Source organism: Triturus cristatus, chromosome 4_1 (genome assembly GCF_964204655.1).
Source record: "Triturus cristatus chromosome 4_1, aTriCri1.1, whole genome shotgun sequence".
NCBI lineage: Eukaryota > Metazoa > Chordata > Amphibia > Caudata > Salamandridae > Triturus > Triturus cristatus.
This window is the reverse complement of record NC_140585.1, coordinates 90,330,091-90,346,671: the sequence shown is the minus strand read 5'-3', so window position 1 is coordinate 90,346,671 and position 16,581 is coordinate 90,330,091. Positions and strand designations below refer to the sequence as shown.

General features: G+C 46.9%; 1 protein-coding gene across 1 annotated transcript in view; it reads right to left on the bottom strand.

The window, feature by feature from the left end:
- The window catches only part of LOC146839629 (membrane-spanning 4-domains subfamily A member 4A-like), a 109,709-nt gene that overhangs the window by 30,091 nt on the left and 63,037 nt on the right, over nt 1-16,581 (bottom strand). The window contains exons 2-4 of the mRNA XM_085651717.1: nt 13,767-13,916; nt 11,415-11,534; nt 9,587-9,643 (exon numbers count right to left, since the gene is read on the bottom strand). Coding sequence (XP_085507843.1) covers nt 9,587-9,643; nt 11,415-11,534; nt 13,767-13,853 — 264 coding nt within the window. The 5' untranslated portion in view covers nt 13,854-13,916. The remainder of the gene's footprint in view (nt 1-9,586; nt 9,644-11,414; nt 11,535-13,766; nt 13,917-16,581) is intronic.

Genomic DNA, 16,581 nt, shown 5'->3' with positions numbered 1-16,581 from the left:
ACTCCTGGAGGTAGGCGTGGAAAACTGAGGTGTAGCAATACCTCACGCCTGAAAATGGAGGTGGAAACTAAAGTGAAGACATGCCTCACTCCTGAAGGTAGAGGTGGAAACTGAAGTGAAGACATGCCTCTCTCCTGAAGACAGAGGTGGAAACTGAAGTGAAGACATGCCTCACTCCTGAAGGTAGAGGTGGAAACGGAAGTGAAGACATGCCTCACTCCTGAAGGCAGAGGTGGAAACTGAAGTGAAGACATGCCTCACTCCTGAAGGTAGAGGAGGAAACTGAAGTGAAGACATGCCTCTCTCCTGAAGGCAGAGGTGGAAACTGAAGTGAAGACATGCCTCACTCCTGAAGGTAGAGGAGGAAACTGAAGTGAAGACATGCCTCACTCCTGAAGGTAGAGGTGGAAACTGAAGTGAAGACATGCTTCACTCCAGAAGGCAGAGGTGGAAACTCAAGTGAAGACATGCCTCACTCCTGAAGGTGGAGGTAGAAACTGAAGTGATGACATGCATCACTCCAGAAGGTAGAGATGGAAACTGAAGTGAAGACATGCCTCGCTCCTGACTGTAGTGAGTGAATACTGAAGTAATGCACTGCTTCACTCCTGGAAGTAAATGTGCAGTCCTCATGCACTGCACTGCCTCAGTACTGAAATTAGAGATGGAAACTGAAGTGAAGACATGCCTCACTCCTGAAGGCGGAGGTGGAAACTGAAGTGAAGGCATGCCTCACTCCTTAAGGTAGAGGTGGAAACTGAAGTGAAGACATGCTTCACTCCAGAAGGCAGAGGTGGAAACTGAAGTGAAGACATGCCTCACTCCTGAAGGTAGAGGTGGAAACGGAAGTGAAGACATGCCTCACTCCTGAAGGTAGACGTGGAAACTGAAGTGAAGACATGCCTCACTCCTGAAGGTGGAGGTGGAAACTGAAGTGAAGACATGCATCACTCCAGAAGGTAGAGATGGAAACTGAAGTGAAGACATGCCTCACTCCTGAAGGTAGAGGTGGAAACTGAAGTGAAGACATGCCTCACTCCTGAAGGCAGAGGTGGAAACTGAAGTGAAGACATGCTTTACTCCGGAAGGTAGAGGTGGAAACTGAAGTGAAGACATGCCTCACTCCTGAAGGTGGAGGTGGAAGCTGAAGTGAAGACATGCTTCACTCCAGAAGGCAGAGGTGGAAACTGAAGTGAAGACATGCCTCACTCCTGAAGGCAGAGGTGGAAACTGAAGTGAAGACATGCCTCACTCTTGAAGGTGGAGGTGGAAACTGAAGTGAAGACATGCTTCACTCCAGAAGGCAGAGGTGGAAACTGAAGTGAAGACATGCCTCACTCCTGACTGTAGTGAGTGAATACTGAAGTAATACACTACTTCACTCCTGGAAGTAAATGTGCAGTCCTTATGCACTGCACTGCCTCATTACTGAAGTTAGAGGTGGAAACTGAAGTGAAGACATGCCTCACTCCTGAAGGCAGAGGTGGAAACTGAAGTGAAGATATGCCTCACTCCTGAAGGTAAAGGTGGAAACGGAAGTGAAGACATGCCTCACTCCTGAAGGGAGAGGTGGAAACTGAAGTGAAGACATGCCTCACTCCTGAAGGTGGAGGTGGAAACTGAAGTGAAGACATGCATCACTCCAGAAGGTAGAGGTGGAAACTGAAGTGAAGACATGCCTCACTCCTGAAGGTAGAGGTGGAAACTGAAGTGAAGACATGCCTCACTCCTGAAGGTAGAGGTGGAAACTGAAGTGAAGACATGCGTTATTTCAGAAGGCAGAGGTGGAAACTGAAGTGAAGACATGCCTCACTCCTGAAGGTAGAGGTGGAAACTGAAGTGAAGACATGCTTCACTCCAGAAGGCAGAGGTGGAAACTGAAGTGAAGACATGCCTCACTCCTGAAGGTAGAGGAGGAAACTGAAGTGAAGACATGCCTCACTCCTGAAGGTGGAGGTGGAAACTGAAGTGAAGACATGTTTCACTCCAGAAGTCAGAGGTGGCAACTGAAGTGAAGACATGCCTTGCTCCTGACTGTAGTGAGTGAATACTGAAGTAATGCACTGCTTCACTCCTGGAAGTAAATGTGCAGTCCTTATGCACTGCACTGCCTCATTACTGAAGTTAGAGGTGGAAACTGAAGTGTAGACATGCCTCACTCCTGAAGGCAGAGGTGGAAACTGAAGCGAAGACATGCCTCACTCCTGAAGGTGGAGGTGGAAACTGAAGTGAAGACATGCTTCATTCCTGAAGGGAGAGGTGGAAACTGAAGTGAAGACATGCCTCACTCCTGAAGGTGGAGGTGGAAACTGAAGTGAAGACATGCATCACTCCAGAAGGTAGAGGTGGAAACTGAAGTGAAGACATGCCTCACTCCTGAAGGTAGAGGTGGAAACTGAAGTGAAGACATGCCTCACTCCTGAAGGTAGAGGTGGAAACTGAAGTGAAGACATGCTTTATTTCAGAAGGCAGATGTGGAAACTGAAGTGAAGACATGCCTCACTCCTGAAGGTAGAGGTGGAAACTGAAAGTGAAGACATGCTTCACTCCAGAAGGCAGAGGTGGAAACTGAAGTGAAGACATGCCTCACTCCTGAAGGTAGAGGAGGAAACTGAAGTGAAGACATGCCTCACTCCTGAAGGGGGAGGTGGAAACTGAAGTGAAGACATGTTTCACTCCAGAAGTCAGAGGTGGCAACTGAAGTGAAGACATGCCTCGCTCCTGACTGTAGTGAGTGAATACTGAAGTAATGCACTGCTTCACTCCTGGAAGTAAATGTGCAGTCCTCATGCACTGCACTGCCTCATTACTGAAGTTAGAGATGAAGGACTGAAGTGAAGCACTACCTCACTCCTGCACTCCTTCACAGCAGCAACAGGAAGCAATGAGGTGTTTCCTGGGAGTAAAGGTAGAAAGTGAATGATTGAGTCGGTATCTCAGACGATGAATGGGAAGTTTGGTCAAGCTGTGTTGCTAAGGTCAAGGTGAATTAAGGCTGGTATGGGTGCAGTGTCTGTCATTTGGGAGGAAAGCGTAATGCTGGGATTAATGAAGTGTAAGTGTCTCTGAATGGTATTTAAGAGTGAGACTGGAAGTGATTCAGTGCCCCTCAATGGGAGGAAAGAGTAAGACTTGAGTGGTTCAGTGCCCTTCAATAGGATTTAAGAGTAAGAATGGCAGTGATCGAGTGTACATCAATAGGATTTAAGAGTAAGACTCAAAGTGATCCAGTGTTCCTCAACTGGATTTAAAAGTAGTACTGAAAGTGATTCAGTGTCGCTCAACGGGATTTAAGAGTAAGACTGGAAGTGATTCAGTGTCCCTCAATGGGAACAAGAGTAAAACTGGAAGTGATTCAGTGTCCCTCGACAGGATTTAAGAGTAAGACTGGAAGTGATTCAGTGTCCCTCAATGGGATTAAGAGTAAGACTGTAAGTGATTCAGTGTCCCTCGACAGGATTTAAGAGTAAGACTGGAAGTGATCCAGTGTCCCTCAATTCGAAATAAAAGTAGGACTGGAAGTAATTCAGTGTCGCTCAACGGGATTTAAGAGTAAGACGGGAAGCAATTCAGTGTCCCTCAACGGGATTAAGAGTAAGACTGGAAGTGAATCAGTCCCCCTCAATGGGAGGTAAGAGTAAGACTTGAGTGATTCAGTGCCCCTCAATATAATTCAAGTGTAAGATTGGAAGTGATCCATTGTCCCTCAACAGAATTTAAGAGTAAGCCTGGAAGTGATCCAGTGTCCCTCAATAGGATTTAAAAGTAGGACTGAAAGTGATTCAGGGTCGCTCAATGGGATTTAGGAGTAAGACTGGAAGTGATTCAGTGTCCCTCAACGGGATTAAGAGTAAGACTGGAAGTGATTCAGTGTCCCTCAACAGAATTTAAGAGTAAGACTGGAAGTGATCCAGTGTCCCTCAATTGGATTTAATAGCAATACTCAAAGTTATCCAGTGTCCTTCAACGGGATTTAAAAGTAGGACTGGAAGTGATTCAGTGCCCCTCAATGGGAGGTAAGAGTAAGACTTGAGTGATTCAGTGCCCCACAATAGGATTTAAGAGTAAGACTGGAAGTGATCCAGTGTCCCTCAACGGGATTTAAAATTAGGACTGGAAGTGATTCAGTGTCGCTCAATGGGAGGTAAGAGTAAGACTTGAGTGATTCAGTGCCCCTTAATAGGATTTAAGAGTAAGACTGGAAGTGATCCAGTGTCCCTCAATAGGAATTAAGAGTAAGTCTCAAAGTGATCCAGTGTCCCTCTACTGGATTTAAAAGTAGGACTGGAAGTGATTCAGTGTCGCTCAACGGGTTTTAAGAGTAAGACTGGAAGTGATTCAGTGTCCCTCAACGAGATTAAGCGTAAGACTGGAAGTGATTCAGTGCCCCTCAATGGGAGGAAAGAGTAAGACTTGAGTGATTCAGTGTCCCTCAATTGGATTTAAGAGTAAGACTCAAACTGATCCAGTGTCCCACATCGGGATTAAGAGTAAAACTGGAAGTTATTCAGTGTCCCTCAACGGGATTAAGAGTAAGACTGTAAGTGATTCAGTGTCCCTCAATGGGATTAAGAGTAAGACTGTAAGTGATTCAGTGTCCCTCAACAGGATATAGGAGTAAGACTGGAAGCAATTCAGTGTCCCTCCACGGGCTTTAATAGTATTGAAGAGTAAGACTCAGAAGTGAATCAGTTTTTCTCAGCTGGAAGTAAGAGTTAGAAAGGCAAGTGATGTAGTGTCTCTCAGCTGGAAGTTAGACAAAGACTCAGAAGTGATGTAGTGTCTCTCCACTGGAAGTCAAAAGAAGGCAAGTGATGCAGTGTCTCTCAGTTGGAAGTTAGACAAAGACTCAGAAGTGATGTAGTGTCTCTCCACTGGAAGTAAAAATAAGGAAGGCAAGTGATGCAGTGTCTCTCATCTGGAAGTAAGAGTAAGAAGGGGGATTGATTCAGTGTCTCTCTGGGAAGTGATGCAGTGTCTCTCAGCTGGAAGTTAGACAAAGACTCTGAAGTGATGCACTGTCACTCCGCTGGAAGAAAAATAAAGGCAAGTGATGCAGTGTCTCTCATCTGGAAGTAAGAGTAAGACTCAGAAGCGGTTCAGTGTCTGAGCAAGAGCTGCATCCCTTGGAGCTGGGGATTCAGGTTCGAGTCTCTGCGCCAGCTCAACATCCTGTGATTCTGGGCAAATCACTTAATCTACCCATGCCTATGGCAGCGCCTAGAGGCCGTCATGGGTGATTAGCCATGCTATACAAGTCTGAGTATTATCTCAAGGGAAGTAAAGAGTAGGGCCAGGAAGTTATGCAGTAGAATAGTGAGTAGTTTCTTAAAGACCTTTACTGGGTATGGAAGGAGGGAGATGGTTCTGCAGTTGGAAAATGTGGCTGGTTCTACTGATGGTTTCTTGAGCAGGGGCTTGACTATGGCATCTTTCCAGGTGTCTGGGAATTAGGCTGAGTTGAGTGGAGGCATTGAGGATGAATGCTAGTACTTGACTGATTATTTGGAGTCCTTTGGTGGAGGCGTGGTGTGGACAGTGGTCAGGTGGAACATAAAATGGTTGGTCTTCATGGGTGCAACAATTTCAACAGGGATGACGCCAGTCCACAAAGTCTGGGTTCGTCATCGGCCATGATGGGAAGTTGAGTTTTAATGGTAACAGGGTCTGGTTGAGGGTCAAAGCTACTGTATATGGAGTTGATTTTGTTAGTGAAGAAGTCAAAGAGCTTATTGCAAAGGTCTTGTAAAGAGATGATGCTGCTGGAAATGGCAGTAGGCGTGAAGAAATCTTCAATGATGGCAAAGATTTCCTTGCCACTATTAGTGCTGGTGTCAAATCGATCTGCAAGAGCTCTACGCTTGGTATTCTGAATCTGCAGCTGGCAGCATCTTTGGGCTGATTTTTCGGATGTCTTTATCTGCAGTGTCTTGACTTATTCTCCATTTGTGCTCCAGTTGCTTGCAGTGAAGGTTCGTCAGCCTGTCTATCAGCTGGCCATTTTTCGTGCTCTTGCCTTTGGGTTGTGCTTGAGGGTAGCCAATATGTTGGTGCAACTGGTGGTCCAGCTGGTGAGGTATTTGATGGCTTTCACCATGTTGCTGGTGTGTCCGGGTAGATGCACGTAGAGGGTGGTAGCACCACTCCACTTCGAATATGCTTTTCCACCTCTGGCAGATGGTTCCTGTGGTGGTAGGTCTGTGAAGGGTATACTGATGAGGGCATGTCCAGGTCATAGTTTCTGGCTTGTGGAGTGTAATGTTGTTAATTGTGGAGAACATCAGGTCCAATAGGAGTACGGTGGTGAGGGTGGGTTTGGTAACGTGCTAACGTTTGCAAGGTTTTCTAGAAGGGCTGTAGAGTTTGGGTCGGTGCGGGTCTCTAGGTGAAAGTTAAGGTCTCTAAGGAGGATGAGAGTGATGGCTTTGATGATGGGGGATGCAACAAAGTCCACAATGTCGCTGGCAAAACTGGTGCAGGGTCCAATTGGTCCGTAGTGCAGCTGTTGGTATTTTTTAATATGATGGCCACTCCACCTCCAGACTTGTGTTGACGGTCGTCCCCAACGATGGCGGTAGCAATGTCTGTGCTGAAGCGGGGCTTAAACATGTTTCTGCAAGGAAGAGCAGGTCAGGCACACGGCCGTGCAGTAGGTCCCATATCTCCTTGCCATTTTTGGTGAGCGAGCGGGTGTTTAGGAGCATACATGTGAGTGTGGCATTTTGTTTGGGTGGTGTTTGTTCTGTGTGAGCACGAGCGAATAGGGAGTTTGGTGCTGTTGGCGTGTGACCTGTGGGTGTAGGGAGTGGTAGAGTACATGAGAACTTGCTGGAGGCACAAGTGAAGGCTTCTTCCATGTTCTGGGGTGCAGTATGGCAGCAGTGCAGTGAGCAGCAGTTGGATTTAAGAGCGTGGAGAAGGGCAGCAGGGTATCAGTGGCTAGTGGGAGAACGAGAGTTCCTAGCACTGTGTGCTGTCCAGGCACAGACTGGTTCAGATGGGCTTGTCTTTGGCATGTCAGCAGCACGACTGCAGCGCTTCCGCACTGCAGCTGCCATTAAATAGGTCCTGGGAGGACCACAGTGTATGGTGGGTGGGACACAAGTGATGCCACTTCCTGTGTGGATGGATGATAGGAAATGAAGTCCTATTGCTTGGCTTCTTCTTTTAAAGAGAGTTTTAGCAGGAAATCAATGATTTCCCTTCCTGTGCGGATTGCTGATTGAATGCAGTCATGCAGTGTCTCCTGTTTGGAAATTAGTATAAGGCTAGGAAGCGATGCAGCATCTCTCACGGGTAGGTAAGAGTAAGACTGGATAGTGAAGCAGTGTCTCATGGGTAGGTAAGCATAAGAATGGATAGTGGTGTGCTGTATCTGAAGGACAGGTAAGAGTAAGCCTAAGAAGAGATGCAGTGTCTCTCAAGGATAACTATGAATAAGACTGAGAGGAGGATTTGAAATATAAGTCTTTCAGTGTTGCTCGGCTAGAGGTAGAAAAAAATGTGGAAGTGATGCAGACTATCAGCTTGGGGTGATGGGACTGGGTTGTGTTGTTGGCCCTCAACGGGAGGTGAGATTGACACTGGGAAGTGATACAGTGCCTGTCAACGTTAGGAAAGAGTAAGTCTGGGAAGTGATACAGTGCCTGTCAAGGTTAGGTAAGAGTAAGTCTGGGAAGTGATACAGTGCCTGTCAAGGTTAGGTAAGAGTAAGTCTGGGAAGTGATACAGTGCCTGTCAAGGTTAGGAAAGAGTAAGTCTTGGAAGTGATACAGTGCCTTTCAAGGTTAGGTAAGAGTAAGTCTGGGAAGTGATACAGTGCCTGTCAAGGTTAGGAAAGAGTAAGTCTGGGAAGTGATACAGTGCCTGTCAAGGTTAGGTAAGAGTAAGTCTGGGAAGTGATACAGTGCCTGTCAAGGTTGGGTAAGAGTAAGTCTGGGAAGTGATACAGTGCCTGTCAAGGTTAGGTAAGAGTAAGTCTGGGAAGTGATGCAGTGCCTGTCAAGGTTAGGTAAGAGTAAGTCTGGGAAGTGATACAGTGCCTGTCAAGGTTAGGTGACAGTAAGTCTGGGAAGAGATACAGTGCCTGTCAAGGTTAGGAAAGAGTAAGTCTGGGAAGTGATACAGTGCCTGTCAAGGTTAGGTAAGAGTAAGTCTGGGAAGTGATACAGTGCCTGTCAAGGTTGGGTAAGAGTAAGTCTGGGAAGTGATACAGTGCCTGTCAAGGTTAGGTAAGAGTAAGTCTGGGAAGTGATGCAGTGCCTGTCAAGGTTAGGTAAGAGTAAGTCTGGGAAGTGATACAGTGCCTGTCAAGGTTAGGTGACAGTAAGTCTGGGAAGAGATACAGTGCCTGTCAAGGTTAGGAAAGAGTAAGTCTGGGAAGTGATACAGTGCCTGTCAAGGTTAAGTAAGAGTAAGTCTGGGAAGTGATACAGTGCCTGTCAAGGTTAGGTAAGAGTAGGTCTGGGAAGTGATACAGTGCCCGTCAAGGTTAGGTAAGAGTAAGTCTGGGAAGTGATACAGTGCCTGTCAAGGTTAGGTAAGAGTAAGTCTGGGAAGTGATACAGTGCCTGTCAAGGTTAGGTAAGAGTAAGTCTGGGAAGTGATACAGTGCCTGTCAAGGTTAGGTAAGAGTAAGTCTGGGAAGTGATACAGTGCCTGTCAAGGTTAAGTAAGAGTAAGTCTGGGAAGTGATACAGTGCCTGTCATGGTTAGGTAAGAGTAAGTGTTGGAAGTGATACAGCGCCTGTCAAGGTTAGGTAAGAGTAAATCTGGGAAGTGATACAGCGCCTGTCAAGGTTAGGTAAGAGTAAGTCTGGGAAGTGATACAGTGCCTGTCAAGGTTAGGTAAGAGTAAGTCTGGGAAGTGATACAGTGCCTGTCAAGGTTAGGTAAGAGTAAGTCTGGGAAGTGATACAGTGCCTGTCAAGGTTAGGTAAGAGTAAGTCTGGGAAGTGATACAGTGCCTGTCAAGGTTAGGTAAGAGTAAGTCTGGGAAGTGATACAGTGCCTGTCAAGGTTAAGTAAGAGTAAGTCTGGGAAGTGATACAGCGCCTGTCAAGGTTAGGTAAGAGTAAATCTGGGAAGTGATACAGCGCCTGTCAAGGTTAGGTAAGAGTAAGTCTGGGAAGTGATACAATGCCTGTCAAGGTTAGGTAAGAGTAAGTCTGGGAAGTGATACAGCGCCTGTCAAGGTTAGGTAAGAGTAAGTCTGGGAAGTGATACAGTGCCTGTCAAGGTTAGGTAAGAGTAAGTCTGGGAAGTGATACAGTGCCTGTCAAGGTTAGGTAAGAGTAAGTCTGGGAAGTGATGCAGTGTCTCTCAACTGGTACGTAGAGTATGATTGGGAAGCTTTGCATTATCTCTCAAGAGTAGGTAAGAGGAAGACTTGGAAGTGAGGCACCATCTCCCACCTATAGGTGGATGTCAAACCTAAGTCTTTCAGTGTTGTCGACCGGGGGTAGAGAAAGACGTGGCAGTGATGCAGATTAACTGCTTGAGGTGGAGCCGGTAGAGGAGGTGAGACTGGCACTGCGGTGACGCAGTTTCCCAGCGGTAGGTAGAGTAGCATTCAAAGTAAGCTTACATTACCACGAGGCCCCTTGTGCTGTGCGGAGGCAGCCACGGATCCCGAGATGATAAACTGTTCAAGGGAGGAAAAAGAAAGATTTTCAGTGAGGTTCATTGAACTTTGATGAATATTGACTAATACATATAAACAACCTTAAAGCTGCCCACAACCCTGCATGACCCATAGAACAGTGCTCTTGATCCCTTCATCCTTCAAAGTTTCAAGTACATTATTTATTTCTCAACATCTTTCCCAGAGCCACCTGTATCATTTGTGCAGAAAGTTTGAAACAGGGGAGCAGCAAAGTTGCAATGGATTTCATCACAAACGCTGTTATTTTTTTCAACCTTGACAAGGGATGAGAACTTTGCAAAAGTTGAAAGTATTTTTCTTTCTTAGTTTGTGGGGAAAAATCAAGCAAAAGGTAGATTTTTGAAGGAAAATATCAGCAGAAGCCCATTTTAGCAATTATCTCCCCTTTGTGCAAGACAATTCTTTCACAAAAAAGCATTAAACAATTTACCTTCAGGCAATGTTTTGTGACATTGACAAATCTGGCAAACTTTGAACAGAACAAAGATCAATGAGTTGCAAAGCTCTGGAAGCCAAACCTAACGTCCACCCACCAAAACTTGAAACATTTCCCCAATATTCGACCTTAACTCCCTGCTCACATGTAGGCACTGAGGGCCCTCTGATCTGTATGGATGTGCTTCCCTCACCTTACACCGCACAGGGCGCATATTCAAGCCAGATGTGCTTTCCTCTCCTTACACCGCAAAGGACGCATATTCAAGCCAACTGTGCTTTCCTCACCTTACACCGCACAGGGCGCATATTCAAGCCAGATGTGCTTTCCTCTCCTTACACCGCACAGGACGCATATTCAAGCCAGATGTGCTTCCCTCACCTTACACCGCACAGGGCGCATATTCAAGCCAGATGTGCTTCCCTCACCTTACACTGCACAGGACGCATATTCAAGCCAGATGTGCTTTCCTCACCTTACACCGCACAGAGCGCATATTCAAGCCAGATGTGCTTCCCTCACCTTACACCGCACAGGGCGCATATTCAAGCCAGATGTGCTTCCCTCACCTTACACTGCACAGGACGCATATTCAAGCCAGATGTGCTTTCCTCACCTTACACCGCACAGGGCGCATATTCAAGCCAGGTGTGCTTTCCTCACCTTACACCGCACGGGGTGCATATTCAAGCCAGATGTGCTTTCCTCACCTTACACCGCACAGGGCGCATATTCAAGCCAGATGTGCTTTCCTCACCTTACACCGCACAGGGCGCATATTCAAGCCAGATGTGCTTCCCTCACCTTACACCGCACAGGGCGCATATTCAAGCCAGATGTGCTTTCCTCACCTTAAACCACACAGGGCGCATATTCAAGCCAGATGTGCTTTCCTCACCTTACACGCACAGGGCGCATATTCAAGCCAGATGTGCTTTCCTCACCTTACACCGCACAGGGTGCATATTCAAGCCAGATGTGCTTCCCTCACCTTACACGCACAGGGCGCATATTCAAGCCAGATGTGCTTTCCTCACCTTACACGCACAGGGCGCATATTCAAGCCAGATGTGCTTTCCTCACCTTACACCGCACAGGGTGCATATTCAAGCCAGATGTGCTTCCCTCACCTTACACCGCACAGGGCGCATATTCAAGCCAGATGTGCTTTCCTCACCTTACACCGCACAGGGCGCATATTCAAGCCCACATTCATGACACAATCCAGCTCAGTGTTGAATCTGAACCCTTTGAGTATACATGGATGTATTATGATGTTACCTAATTCAATATTATTTTAAAATATCAACTCACCAAGGTTCCTACCCAGGTGGGGGTCTTTGTATGTGCTGTGATGCTGACGTATTCGATGTATATAGCAAGCAGGAGAGATCCAAGGACCACAATTGTGACGCCGGACATCATCAGCACCATCTGAAGGTGAAGAAAGAGACCTTTACAGGGGGGTTTAGAAAGTACATGTCTGCCAGCGCATACATCATTGAAGGCTTCCCTATAGAAAGGGCAGGCTTCAGCGAACTCAGGTGTCGCTGACCTTTCCTGTAAGGACAACTACTTTTCTTCCAGATAAATCATCCCACGCTACAAATAATGTTTGCACTTTCACAACAGTGGCCTTGCCGGTTGACTTGGTGATAGTGGCCAACCAAGTAGAACCACCAGCAGGGACCCATCAGGCGACTGATCCGCAGTGATGTAAGGATGAGATTTGTCAAGAGATGCCCCACATGACTGATGAGATAACAGCCACAGCTGGAGCGTCCTCTGCAACAAGTCATGGCCACACTTACCGCTCTGCCAACCTCGGCAGATATTCAAATACCAGCTTTAAAGCACTGGCAAAGCCAACTGGGCCGGTGCTTGCTGGCAGACTTTCTGCCTGGGGTGTGCTTATTTTGTTTCATCATGGCTTTTGCAAGACCTTTTTGGGAGAACTGTTGTCCCTAACAAATATTTTTAAAATATTTCCTAAAAGTAAAATGGTTTTTTGGTCTCAAAAGGAGACATTGCCATATCCGCTGGCACTGAAGGGAACTACTTTGTATGCGGATGTGTTTGTTGTGAAAGAACACAACCCCCTACCTGGGGTATGGCCTTGGTAGGACCTTACGCTCAGTCTCTGCCACCTTCGCAGTTGTCCCGGGTTCAAGGGGCTGCCTGGGGAGGTAGAAGCTCTGAGCTGCGAGCCACAGAGACTCGGAATGCGCCGCTGCTGCGCACCAAGGAGTCGCCAAACTTATTAGCATTCAGGAAGCTTTGAAAACCTGGGGATTTAACACCTTGTAGCCTCCTTGGCTTTACTTCCTGCTCTTGTGCTCTGCCTTAAAGCTAGCGCCAAGACACCCCTGGGTAATCGAGCACTCTAGAAAACGAATTAACATAACCTAACAATGCTGCCACCTTCAGAGATATTAGCTAATTGCTGAAGCAGGCTGGCCGTGTGCCACCATAAGAATGGACACTTATACCATAGATGACCCTTGAAGGGGGGTCTGAGATACCTCTGGTGATCTGTGATATAGGGGAAGGATTCCAGAGAGGGACTCTGCCTGTCATAGAGGCACACACTCCCGTCCTGGCTTACAGAGCGGCGACTGCAACAGGACCAGTCTCCATGTGAGCGCTGGGAAGCCCGTCTCTGGGCAGCTATGCGCTCTACAAGAAACTGTAACATAACATAACTTTGCTAGACTGAGAGTAAAGATGTGGTCCTGCTGGACGGCCTGTAGGGTGACACATGGGTACCCTCCATAGGTCTGGCTCCAAGGGTCTGTATCTAAGCATTACAGCTGAGTTATAACTACAGACATGGTGAGCATACTAACATTGCAAGTCTCAGGACCCAGTGTAAATCGGATTTTAGTGCTATGACCCAGTCTAAAGCAGCACAGATTTATTAATAAACCTTAAGCTCTGCCGCAGAACCAGCAAACTCTGGGCTTCGGAAACAATCATCTGAATAGTCCTTTACTCTTATAGTTAGGAAACAACCCCGCAGTAGACGTGTCTCCGTATAAATCCGGAGTTTCTGTATGCAGTTTTCCATGGACAATTTTTACTACCTGATTCTGCATGTCACAGGTTGAAATGAGGAATAACATACATAAAAATATTTACCACCCGCAAAATACAAATAGTTTCTGCATTACCAGCCTTTCTTTACCAGAAAATCATCCAATACCTGGTAGCAACTGTGCTTGGAAAATGCAGGAAGTGCAGTTATTCTGTACAACCCAAAATCCTAAATCCAGTTCAAACATCAAATGAGGCTCCCAGACTCATTCTTTCATCCAACACTTAGACACGTCGACCTGCACCACACTCAGCCCTGGTGAAGACCTCAAGTCATTGTGAATCGATGCCGACACACATACACCTGCAGACACCTGGAGAAGACCTTCAGTCATTGTGAATCGTTGCTGACACACATACACCTGCAGACACCTGGAGAAGACCTTCAGTCATTGTGAATCGATGCTGACACACATACACCTGCAGACACCTGGAGAAGACCTTCAGTCATTGTGAATCGCTGCTGACACACATACACCTGAGTCGAATACCCAGGGTTCATGGCTCTTGGTCCAGAGGAGTGGCTTTTGTAAGAGCTCTCAGGACAGACACTTGGCTTGAGTCAGCACTCACCCCCAGAGCTAGCGGCTGCCCCTTGCGGAAGACCTTCAGGTATGCTGGTACATGGCTCGAAGATGGCGGCTGCTCTTGCTGGTTCATCTTGCTGAATCCTCCACTCCACTGCTTTGTGGGACTCTCAATGAAGAAGTCCTGCTTCAAAGGCTGCATGATACAAATGGAAAGAGTGGGTAAGGCTCTCTGACTTCGCTAACAATTAGATCATTATGATCCCTGATTCCACCACGAGAAAACGTGTGTATTATTACTGATCTTAGCAACATGCAAACCTTTGTCAAACAACAATGGGAATATTCACAAAGATAAATGTACGGGTGAACATCTCCATAGACATAGCGTTACACTTATGTCTAGCTGTAAATCTCTGTATAAATGGAGTGCAGTAACTCCAGGGTCCATATTAAGGAAGTGCCCCCAGGACAGAAAGTGCGTTTGAGCCCGCATTGCGCGCCCCCAGTGAACTTTCGAATTTTGTAGGGGCTGCAGACGCTTGTACATCCTCTTCTGTCATACCGATGGCGCTGACGCACATAAAGTGCCAGCACTATCATCAGAGGGATTGAGGGAATCCCTTTGCCCCTGTGCCCGCGCCATATGACAGATGCGGGCGCAGAGGCAAAGAAGCTGTCAGGTGGCTCACTGACAGTGCACCCCCTCAAAGGTGGCTCACTACAAGTACGCCCCTTGAAGGCAGCCCTCTGGAGGGGGTTAAGAGGGTCCCATGAACCTGCATGGACATCCCCTAGCATGCTGGTGCAGTCACCCACTGCACCCGCCTACAAGGGGTTGTCTAATCCCCCTTCAAAGCAGCCGCTCCGTTTTTCACATGAATGCGCTCTCCTCAGTGTAGCACGACGTCACAGCTGTCCTGGGGGCAGTACATTCATCCTAATACGGCACATTTTACTTGTTTGCGTCTGGCTCACCTTTTAAAAGGTGGACCTGGTGCAAACAAGGAAAATGCGCTGTATCTGTGATACGTCCCCAGGTGGACTTTTATGCCTATTAGTATGGATATGTAACCCCACTGTCTGACATGAGGTGATATTGCCACTCCCTTGGACAGATCATTCGGCCATCATTTTTAATCTTGCACGAATGCCCTACGAGCGACTTAAATCTAAGCCCAAAGAGATCATAGTTACCCGAGCCTGGAAAAATATTGATAGTCTTGAGATGGGGAAGTTTCTGAAAGTAACCACCCCAAATCTTTCAACTAATGTGGAGGAGGCCACGACGGCTTACTCGAGATGGATCGAGACCGCAGGTGGGAAATTTGCTCCAGCCAAACTGGTTACCCCAGCCCTCAGCACCTTGGTTCTCTGCGAACCTGCAAAAACTTAAAACAGACTGTAAGAGGCTGGAGAGGGTATAGAGAAAAGGGTACAACATTAGAAATAGAGAGGCTTATAAAGAAAGCCTCTCCATTTATAGAAAGTTACTCTTAGAATAAAAAAAATATATTTAAAATATAAAAGATAAAAGAGGCTAAATCCTCTTCTAAAGAGTTGTTCAGAACTATTACCAATCTTACAAACCCTGCCAAATCAAATACTCCTAGTAGCCCCGCTCTGTGTGACTTGCTAGCCTCCTTCTTTCATAACAAGGTGGAAGTTATCTTCTCCTCTTTTATCAACCAGCAAGGAGAGGTGGACGAAGCGGCAGCCAACCCTAGGAGCCAACCCCGGAGACCACTGCCTCTTCGTATATGCTAGAGGGCTTCAAACCTTTCGAAACCCAGGATGTAACTAAACTTTTGTTTGCATCTAAGTCTGGGTCCCCCTTGGACCTGTGTCCAGTGTCAGTGATCAAATGCTTCCAAGAGGTCATAGCGTCTACCCTCACGACATTGTTCAAAATCATTATTCAGTCAGGTCCATATCCCAATACTTGGAAATCAGCCTCTATTCTTCCGCTCATAAAGAAACCGAATTTGGATAAAAATTATCCTAACAGCTATAGACCTATTTCACGACTTCTGTTACCAGCCAAAATGATAGAGAAGGCAATCAATGTGCAACTTAGCACTGTTCTCCGGAACACCAACGCGCTTGACTCCACACAGTATGGCTTTTGTGCAGATCACAGCACGGAGCTAGCTCTTATTAAAGCTACAGAGGAGGTCAGATAAGCGGTGGACCAGGGAGGCATGGCAGTCCTGATTATGCTGGACTTGTCAGCGGCCTTCGATACAGTCCACCACAATGTTTTGATGGACCGTTTATCAAAGGTAGGGGTTCAGGACAGGGCCTGGAGCCTCTTGAACTCATTTCTGGCCCGCAGAACACAGACTGTGGATCTTGGTAGGGATAGATCTAAGCCCTTCTCCCTCCCGTGTGGGGTGCCTCAGGGGTCCTCCCTCAGCCCCACGCTTTTCAACGTATATGTTAGTCCACTGGCAGCATTGATAAGATCCTACGGGCTTCAAATCACTTCCTATGCGGATGACACACAAATTGTGTTGTCCGTACAGCGAGGCAAAGAAGAGGAAATTACTTCTAGATACCAGGACTGTCTGAAAGACATATCTGGTTGGATGGGCTCGAACTGCCTGAAACTTATTGCAGGCAAAACCAAGGTCATTATATTTGGGAACCAGATTTGGGGCCCGAGGAAATGGGTAGGTTTCCAGCTCCCACATCCAAAGCTAAGAACCTGGATGTAATTATGGACAACAAGCTGGCTTTTGGAGATCAGGTCAGCAGAGTTGTTTCATCTAGTTTTTTTCCTTCTTAGAATCTTGAGGAAAATAAAACTTTTCTTAACAGAGGACTGTTTTAGGACGGCTGTCTCAGCCCTCATTTTGTCA